This window comes from Juglans microcarpa x Juglans regia, chromosome 3D (genome assembly GCF_004785595.1).
Source record: "Juglans microcarpa x Juglans regia isolate MS1-56 chromosome 3D, Jm3101_v1.0, whole genome shotgun sequence".
Taxonomy (NCBI): Eukaryota; Viridiplantae; Streptophyta; class Magnoliopsida; order Fagales; family Juglandaceae; genus Juglans; species Juglans microcarpa x Juglans regia.
Window position 1 is genome coordinate 20,371,004 of NC_054598.1, and position 10,923 is coordinate 20,381,926.

Here is a 10,923-nt window from a genome sequence, read left to right on the forward strand (position 1 = left end):
AGGAAACTCCTTGCGAGGACTTGTGCACTCTCTGGATTAGTCGGAATATTGTTCCTAGAGACTCGGTGCCAATAAAAAAAATAGTTGGAGATACAATATTTTGGAATAAAATGTGTTTTGGCTATGAACACTGTCTAGCCAAAGATGGAAAAAGGTTTGGATTTATTGTAGCTCATAGTCTTACTTGAAGGACTTTAGCTAGTCCAATGCAGCCAATAATAAAAAACTAGCCATATTTTTTGCTTCACTAGCATTTGGTTAGTCCAATGCCAGTGCTCTAATATTTTTCAATTTCAAATTTTCAATTTTTTCATTTAATCATTATCTAATCATTACATTTTTTCCAAACTTCCAAATAAACACAAAAAAAATTCAATTTTTTCAAATTTCAAACAAAAATAATATTCTAACAATATTTTAATTTTATAATATTTTTATTCAATTTTTTCTCTCTCATTTTTCAAAATCCAATAAAACATCTTAAATCAAACCATTCCACTATTATTCACAGATTTCTCATTTCATCACATTCTCCAAACGAAACCTTAATCTTTATTCAGATAAGTTCCATGTCTTAGTTACCTAACAAGAGGAAAAAGAAAAAAAAAAAGAGAAGCTAAAAAGAAAGAACCAATCAAATGGAAAAAGGCCACAAGATGTCTGCTAAAGTAAGGAAAAACCATCTATCTGATAGTCTTTAGTCTTTGTATTTAGCTTCTTTCATTTTTTTTCCCTTTATCTTTTTCTAATTCTTTTTATGTACTTGTTAATTCCAGGGAACAGATGCATCACGTGTAGATGAGGCAATCAATTTGGCAACAACATTTGCATCAATGAAGTTGAAATGATATATCATGCGAAGTCTGTTTCCCATGGAGGAAAGCATGGCCTCATTCCAGCTAAATGAGATTTTTAGCACTCACAACTAAATGATTCTTGAAGCCACAATTAAGGTTGATATGTCGCTTTGCTTAAAAGATCAATTTTACTCCTAAAGAAAATGCATTTTATCAAGGGTTAGCTTAGTAGTTATTTATTATTATTACTGTCACTGATGGAGGGGAATGTTTTCCAGCCTGGGGTCAGATCATTGTGTTGGATGGCAGTGGAGACCAGGAGTGAATTCCCTTCAATAATAACCTTATTTTTTTATGATGTATTATTTTTTTTAATACGCGACATCCTCATAATATGTTCTTTGCATTATTATTGTGTTGGATTGCATTATTTTTTTATGATATATTACTTATTAGGTTTCAATTGGTCTCCGTTTATAATCTTCAATTTTTTTTCCTTTTAGATTATGATAAAATCAACACAACCATTTTATTTCTCTCCATGCTTAAATCTTTTTACTTTTTAATCAAGAGCATCAAAATGGATGGATGGATTGGTTCTTTCTCTTTTAATTTACAATTTTGATATGTTTTAATGTTCAATAACTAAAATATTTTTTAGATTTTTTACTTCTTGCGAGTAAGGCTGCGTTTGGATGTTGAAATGAGTTGAGTTGAGTTGAGATGATAAAATATTATTAAAATATTATTTTTTTTAATATTATTTATATTTTAAAATTTTAAAAGGTTAAATTGTTAATTTTTTATTTTTATTTTTATTTTATTTTTAATATATTTAAATATTTTAAATATATATATCAATATATTAAAAATTACTTTCTTAATTATTAAATAAAAAAAATTTTAAATACATGAACAGTTAAAATAAGGGAATAAATTCATACGGGGATACTAGCATTTTTCTTAGCACTAAAAATGTGTTGGAAACACTAAAAATGTGTTGGAAACAGCCAAACAAGTGATCATTACGGCGCTTGTTACTCTCGAAATCAAAAAAGAATGTTCATACATACCAAAAGATGGCCGAAAAAGGGATATTTTAAAAAGTACAATGTTAGGGCCATGGGAGAAAGAATCATGCATGCCATCCAGCGTTTATCATTAGTTATAATTTTTTTGTTTTTTATTTTAAATTTTGTTTTAAGTATTTTTTTAACATTTTTAATCATTAAAAAATATAAACAATTTCACTAATAGTCATTTTTTTTTATCATTAAGTAAAATTAATAAATAAAATTAAAATACATGAGTGGTAAGTTTGAGAGGTTTCATTAGCATTTTCCTATGAGAAAACTCATCGAGGAATTATATCGAAAACATAAATTTTCTTTTTAAAGCATTTTTTATGTATTTTAAAAAAATAATACAGAAAAAGAAAATACAATATTAAAAAAAAAATAAACACAAATCTTAAAAAAAAAACATTTGATCGATACAAGTAATGATAAGTATTGTTAACGTCATGTTTCGCACGCCTTTGAGCCAGGCCTCGGCAACTTGGATCTTCAGAGTTGGGCCTTGATCAGTGCTATATGGAGCCTTCGGCAGTGCTCCAGTGCGACTGTACAGTGTTGGTTCATATATCATGGCAATGAACAGTATTTAAATGCAAAGAAAATAAATGGAGATAGACACACAGATTTTAGATTTTACGTGGTTCAACACTAAGCTTATGTTCACGGAGGTTTGGGAAGGGGAGATTCTACTATAATAAGTCTGTTTACAATCTCTTATGGCCTCTCATTTCTCACTGTACAATGGAAGCTGCAGAACTATTTATTGGAGAATAAGTTCTCTCTGGAGTTCTGTGAATGAAAAAGTCTCCAAGTTCGAAGAAGTCGAAGTCGAAGTTGTCCCAAAGAGAGAGTTCAAAAAAGGGTCCCGAATCCGTAGGTTTCCCTTGTCTTTTATCTCCTGCCCGCCACTAGCTTTAAGTCATTTTCCTACTTTTTTCTCTCCAGACACCTTGCTTTATGTTAAATCTCTCATTTTCCTCTCCTGACATTACTTTTCCCTTTCATACTTTAGTCTCTTCTTGTCCCCTCTCCTTCTCTCATATTTTATCTTCAAGTGAGTTTCCTCCCCCAATGGCTAGGCCTTTCCATGGGCCGGGAAAAAATCGCCTCACAGCTATCATTATGTTTGAGGGTCCTTGCAAAGGGCAGATGGCATTTGTGATCAGAGGGTTTCTCAAGGATACATAGATAATTTGACACTAAGTGGCAGCGGCACTGTGGACGGCCAAGGAAATGTGGCTTGGCCTTATAATGGCTGCAAAATGAATTCCCATTGCCCAGCTCTTCCCGCTACAATGAGACTTGATTTTGTTAGGAACGCAAGAGTTCATGACTAAAGATCCATTGACAGTAAGAACACCCATTTTATTGTATTCGGATGTTAGGACATGAACATCACTCATGTCAAAATGTCGGCCCCCAGTGATAGCCTCAACACCGACGGGATAAAGATTGGAAGCTCACAGCGCTTCGGAATCTCACATTCGATTATCAGTACCGGTGATGACTGCATATCCATGCTGCCCGAAACTAGAGAGGTCAATATTTCCGATATTGTTTGTCGACCTGGGCATGGAATTAGCGATGCATGGGAGCCTTGGAAAATCCGAGGATGAAGATGTTTTGTCGGGTATTGTCGTAAAAAACTGCACCTTCTGGGGTACTTCAGATGGAGTGAGAATCAAAACATCTTAATGGATATTTTGTGTATGAAGATATTTTAATGGATAATGTTGGCAATCCCATCATTATTGATCAACAATATTGCCATGTCCCTCCTTGAAAGTTTGTGCCCTCTAGATTGCAAATCAACAATGTCACGTACAGAAACATATGGGGAAGTTCACGATCGAAAGTCGTAGTTACTCTCAGATGTAGCCAAACAAGACCATGCAATAACGTGGTGCTGGAAGACATCAATCTGTCTTATGTGATTGGCAATGCAAATGCAACTGCGTTGTGTTCTCACGTCAATGGACATGGCCTTAGCAAACAAAACCCTGCATCTTGCTTATAGTACTACTCGGCCTCCTACTGCATGCCCTTTCTCGAGCAAGTTTTTAGGTTAATTAATTTGCTGCAAGCTGTATGAAAATATGGAATAGTTATGTTCATCTAATATTGCATGGCTAACTTATGTACGTGTGTATACATGCATCATGCATGGGTGTCAAGCTATAGTACTTTCGTATCGGAAATCGAATATCTGTCTCATGTGCTGTGTAGTACGTACTAGTACTACTACAATTGTACCGTCGTTTCGCTAAAACGTAACGTTGTGCATGTTGTCGATCAGTAGAGATCATAAACATGATCAACAAGAAACTAGTCGGCAGCGTTTGATCAGAATATATATTAAATGTTTTTTTTTTTTTTTTTTTTACTAAAAACCAAATCCCTAAAAATTTTGATTTAGGCTCCATTTGGATGTTGAGATGGTCTTAACTAATATTATCCAATTTTATTTCAACTTCCAAACATAACTAAAAAATAAACATTTTTCAATTTTAGTTTTTCTATTTAATCATTTGCCTAATTATTATGAATTTTTCAAACTTTCAAACAAAACATAAAAAATAACTCAACTTTTTGAAATAATAAAACAAAGATTATATTAAAAAACTATATTTTAAGAATATTTAATTTTATAATATTTTTATTCAATTTTTTCTCTTTTTGCTATAAATTTAATACTAGATGATTTTGTTTCGTTAAAAGAGCGCAAGTTAAAGTTTTAGATGCTATGTATTTTTTTTGCTTGATATGTTTGCATGAGTGTCTTTATATTATTTCAAGAGTTCCGCTTTACAACGGTCCATCTGTTGCTAAGGCTTTAACAGCCTCAAATAGAGTTTTGCCACGTTAGCAATCCCACACAAAAACCATAAGGATCATCACATTGGATGAAATCAAAATTTCTCCATAAACCAGTTTCATCAACACAAAAAACGCTCAACCTTAGTTAAAACTTTGAGCCCCTCACAAAATTCAGATCGCTGCGTTGGCTACAAGATCCGTCGCCCACAGCCGCACAACTTTATTTGCATTGCCCACAAGTTCTGTTGCCCACCATCTCTATCTCCGTTGGTTTTTGAAGTGAAAAAGATTATATCGGCAGTGAAAAAAAATTATACTTGTTCTTTTCTGGGTCTCTGTTTCCTTTGAGGTGATAAATTTCAATGATCTGAGGCTATAATAAGTTGCATCATGAAAGCCACTATGAAGTAGCAGTATCGTTAATGATGTAGTGCATATTTAGAAAACCTGTTCCGTAATTATGTAGAGGACTTCAAGCTAAAACTCAAGCTCCTAGGGCTAGGAATTATACAAAAATCTCTCTTGGTTTGTAGTTGAGCTTGAATTGGAAAGCTTGGATTTCTAAAGTGAAAAGGGGCTAAAGTAGATAATACGAATTAAGAAATAAAGAAAAATTTTAGAAGAATTTGTAAAAGGATTTTGATCTGAACGACACCAAAGGAAAAGAAGAGGGGAAGAATTACGTTGGAATGGGGATGATTTTGTCGTGAAAGCCCCTCACAAACTTCTGAGGAAAAGAATTCGTAAAATCCCCTTACAAACTTATGAGATTTTTCCATTCAAATCAAAGCCCTTTTGTACGAATTCTTCTGAGATTTTGAGCTTGACTTCATGCGAGACAAAATGGAGAGGGGGGAGAGGGGAAGGGTTATGCTAGAGCGGAGATGATTTTGTTTCCGTTCGTTATCATCTAATGTGCGGGTACATGGTAGCTAAAATTGAAAATCTATTTGTCACGCACTCATTGGAGGGCTGTTATTTGAAATATAATAGACGAACTGGCCATAAGATTAACTCTTATTTCAATGATATATTGTTCTTGGCACATGATATACTTTTGTGATATATAAGTTGTATTAAACGTATTTTACTTCTATTTTAGATTTTACTCTCATATTTTTCGAAAAGGCAGAAACATTCTTTTTATATTTTTTAGCTTCCGTTTGTCCCTAGCTCTATTAATTTTAGATTTTCTTAAATATGTTTGGGTGTTGATTCATTTCCACTTGACAGTGTTGTGACGCAATCTACAGATGTTAAAAAGTTTGATAAGTACTGTTGATTATATGTTGGATTTTGTCTAAAATTAAATGAGGTTGATATTTTAGAAAACTTGCATGTTTTTGTTGTGAAAACCATATCAATCATTCTTTTGCAATATTTTCTATATTGAATACTATACTAGATTTTTTTGTCATAAATAGTGTAGACCTGAGTTATTTTTACGTGGTCATGTGTTCCTACTACAAAAGTGCGAAACAGATTTATATTCTTACTATACAATCACAAGATACTTTCTTATTATTGCATTGTTACTATTATTGTAATGCACTCTAAAGACCATTAATGCATGAAATTATTGATACTACTTCTACTATGATTATTGTTAATGTTATTGGTCTTGTCACGAGCGTAAGATGTGACAACTGATTAATGGAATTAGTGTTATTGTTGTTGGCCTTGTCATGGGTATAAAATTGTGACAACTAGGAACTGATTACTGGTATTGTTGTATTACTGGCCCCGCCTCATGTTTAAAAGTATTATGATTACCATTATTGATATTGTAATTATTTATGATATTAGGATAAATTCTAGGGAGCTACACTGATATCAATTTTTCTATTTATCGTTGCATGGTTTATAAACTACTGGCTGATGGTCTATCCATTTGTATTGGTTCACGACTTACTAAGTCAGTAGACTTACCAGTTCATTTTCTATATTTTTTAGATGTCATTGATTATCGTGCTGATATTAGGAATAGACGTCAATAGCGCAGAATTGGATGAGAGTAGTAAGAAAAATGACAGATGACATAAATAAATTAGTTAGATTGAAGATAGTTATTTGTTAGTTTAGTTCATTTTTTTCGTGAAGAATTCTTGAGACAATTGATATTGGAGGATTTTGTATTTAAGTTGTTATTTTTATTGATTTTAATTAAAAGGGTTTATCCCTAGGTATAAGATATGACAATTAACATATGAATAGAACCACAAAGCCTTGTTTGTTTTCACAACTTCTCTCAACTCATTTCATCTTATTTCATCTAATCATTACAATTTTTCTAAATTTACATACAAAATAAAATAAACAATTCAACTTTTTCAAATCTAAAAATAAAAATAATATTAAAAATAGATATTCTATCAATATTTTATTCAACTTTTAACTTTAATCTCATCTCATCTGCGAAAACAAACGAGGCTAAAGTTCCATTTGCCAAGACGTGTGCAATCACAATGGTGCTACTTTGAATTTTTCCTTCCTTTTCACATTTAAAACAAATAGTGAAATGGTGAGATGGGGACTCGAACCAAAGATGTGGTTTGGTTTGGGTAGGTTGACCAATGAACTAACACAATGAACCATGACAATGATTTACATTATTATTTACTTAATACTAAAATATTTTAATCATTCTAAGTATAAAACCAACAATCTCCCATCCAACATTTTAAGAACAAATTAAAATAAATTTCTTGGGCTAAGTACTATGCATTAATAGAGGTAGCTTGCCACTTTGAATGTCTACCTAGTATTAGCGTGTTTCCATTTGAAAGATATGCGGTGAACTATGTCTTGAACTAGAATCTTTTAATTCAGGTTTCTCCACACCACACAGCATATATTAGGCTCCTATGAAGGTGGTGTATAAAGGTTGTGCATCATATCTTGGATTCATGAGCGCTCTAGAGAATAACCTAATTACCATAGACTGTGACCCCACAGTCACACTCAAATAAGTGATTCCTCCAAAGATACGTGCAATTCAATACCCCACCTTAGTTTTGGACCCACTCAAAGCAATTAGCTTTTTCTTTGTCATTGCATTTATAGCACTCACACCCTTGGGATGGACTAATAGTAATATTTTAATAGTGCACTTCAGTCACTAAGTAGCTTGTTCTTTCCATTGAACCTTCTTCTTGAGATCTACAGTTAGGAATGTTGGGTTGCTGCTACTGTGATCTAACTAATGAGATTCATTCCCATCCCCTTAAGGTATAACCTTCAACTTTACCAATTGTTTCTTCATAGAATCTGCAAGGTTATTTTCTGACTTTACATATTCTAAAGTCAAGTACTCATTCTTTATCAAATATCTTATAATAGAATGTCTAATACTCATGTCTAATTAACTATCATTGTCTTTTTAACTAGTGGAATTTTTGACAAGTTTTTAAGCCAATATACCTCATGACAATAGTATCCAAGACTATTAATTCAGTCACCATAGTAAATCGTGATATCATGGTTTGCTTGGAAGATCTCCAAGTCACAACTGCTCCACCAAGAGTGAAAATATATCCACTCGTTCCCTTATAGTCTATTGTGTTAGTTATCTAACTAGTATCATTGTATGCTTCTAATACAATGTGATACCTTAAATAATAAATACTATATGTCATGATTCCTCTCAAATATTTAAGAATTATGTTCAATGTCTTGAATGAGAATCATCAAGCCTAGCTAAGTCTACTCACAGCATATAAAATATTAGGTCTAGTAAAATTAGCAAATGTACAATAACGTACCAATAATATAAGAATATTTCAGTTGTGACATAGTATTTCCAAGATTCTTACTTAAATGCAAAGAAGAATCAAAACGAGTATTAAAAGGTTTGCATTTGAATCTGCCAAACTTCTTAATTTTTTTTAATATAATGAAATTGATTTATACTAATAGCCTTGTGAGATTTCATTAATTTAACATCCAAAATTACCTGTCTTCCATGTTTTTCATATCATATTTTTTAGATAGAAAGTTTTTAACATTAAAAAAGGCATCTATATTGGTATCAAGATGATAATATGATTAACGTAAAGACCTAAACATATATCATAAACTATTTTAGTGTATAAACACTTGTCAAATTCATTTATCTTAAAATCATAAGATAAAATTATTTTATTAGACTTTTTGGTGCCATTGTTTATAGGCTTGCTTTAAACCATAGAGAGATTTAATAAATCTACAAAATTTTCTTTTATATCCTGGAATCACAAAACTCTTTACTTGATCCATGTATATCTTTTCTTCTAGATCGCCATTAAGAAATGCAGTATTTACAACCATTTGGTAGTTCTCAAGTTTATAGATACAACTAAAGCAATTAGAATATGAATTGTGATTATTTTAGTAACAGGAGAATACCTATCAAATAATCGATATCATTTCTTTGTGTAAAACCCTCTATAACCAACCTATCGTTAAATTCATCAATAGTATCACCCTCTATAACCAACCCAGCTTTAAATTCATTAATAGTATCATCAGGTTCCAATTTCTTTTTAAAAATACATTTACATCCAATGGCTTTGCATCTTGAAGGATGATCACATAAGTTCCAGGTGTCACTAGTCTTAAGGAATTTCATCTAATTATTTACACCTCTCCAAAAAGAAAAATCAATTGAAATCATGGAATCCTTAAAGCCTAAAGTAGAGGTGCTACCCGCCCCCTGCGGGGCGGGGGCACCCCTTCCTCGCACCCCGCCCCGCATGGGGCAGGGGGTGGGGTTTTCACCCCCGTCCCCGGGATGTGAGGGCGGGGTGCAGGGTGGATTTCCAATTCGCCCCACCTCCTTCTACTTAAAAAAAATTATATTTTATTTGATTTAAAAATTATTTATAAGTGTAAAAGTAATTAAAAATACATTTTTAGACCCAAATTATAAATTTAAATTTTGTAAATATGACTATAATTTAAAAACTATGTAATTTTTAAATTTACAAGTGCATATTTTGTATAAATTGTAATGTATTAGTTTTTAAATTATGTAGTTTTTAAATTTGCCAATGTATATTTTGTGCACAAGTCTAATAAATTGTAATATATATTTATATATACACAATTTGTAAAATATAAATATATATTTATGTTTATATATATGTATGTATATAATATATATATAAATGTAAGCGAGGGCGGGGCAGGGGAAATGCGGGGCGGGGTTGAGCCCTCCTCGCCACCCGCCCTCGCCCCCGCTAGGGGCCCTAAATGCGGGGCGGGGCAGTGGGGTGCGGGGCCCCGCTGCCCACCTCTAGCCTAAAGGGCAAAGGTTATTCCTCAACAAAATAGGTATAGAAATCATGTCCAAAGTCTTTTTCCTTTCTTATTCGTTTTCCTCCTCCAAGTTCATTTTCTAATATAGATGAACTTTTAGGAGTAGATAAAATAACGAGTTGACTACTAATGGAAAGAAAACTTAATGTAGGTAAATAACTTTCTACTTTGTTTTTGAAAGGAAATAGTTCTTCAAAGAATGTTACATTCCTAGACTCCATGATAGCGTTTGCGGCTTATATTGATATTGTCCCTTGTTTAATAAAGTTCAAGGCATGTTTGGATTGTCTTTGTTGGTTTTTTTTTCTTTGTTAGCTTTAAGGTAGAGCCTCCCCTTTAAGAAGCGTTAGAGTGCTACTAGAAAGCATGGTTGGACTATTGCAAGCCGACATTCCTGCAATGAATGTTGGAGAAGGTCTTGTAGCTTAGAAGATGCATCATATTTTCTAGGCCACCACAAGGTTGGATTGCCATGTATTTGCATGAACACCTCAGTAAGAAGTGTCTTGATTGGCGTGAGTTGCAGTAATAATCACTATCAGCCTTGTCTACTTCATCTGATCTCCCGTTTCCACAATCTTTCATTCCTCATGATCTTCTTATCCTCATTGTGCTTCCTTTGCCCTACCTATCTAACTATGTCTCTTGTTGTTTCTTCAACATTCACAAACTCTTCTTATTTGTCCATCAACTTTTCAAAGGATGATGTTGCCCTCATAGGTAGCTCTATCGTGAAAATCCTTCTAAGCCAAACTCCTCCCAAATGGGCCGCCAATATTAGCTTGTCCTCTTGATTGCCGGTTGCAAGTATTTTCTCATCGAATAGCTTGCTATCTATATGTGGTAGGCTATGGCTAACTGCCTGGCCACTTCTGTAACTCATCTCTTGTCAACACTAGCATATTGCCATATAGTCTTTAAGGGATTCACTCTTCCTT

General features: G+C 33.0%; 1 protein-coding gene across 2 annotated transcripts in view; it reads left to right on the forward strand.

Annotated features, from left to right (window-relative positions):
• Nucleotides 1-995, forward strand: part of LOC121254863 (alanine--tRNA ligase-like) — a 38,617-nt gene extending 37,622 nt beyond the window's left edge. Inside the window, exons 23-24 of one of the 2 annotated variants that reach the window (XM_041155049.1) lie at nucleotides 777-878; nucleotides 946-995. In XM_041155049.1, coding sequence (XP_041010983.1) covers nucleotides 777-848 — 72 coding nt within the window. In that variant the 3' untranslated portion in view covers nucleotides 849-878; nucleotides 946-995. The other variant, XM_041155048.1, reaches the window with a different exon arrangement.
• The last annotated feature ends 9,928 nt before the right edge of the window (nucleotides 996-10,923 follow it).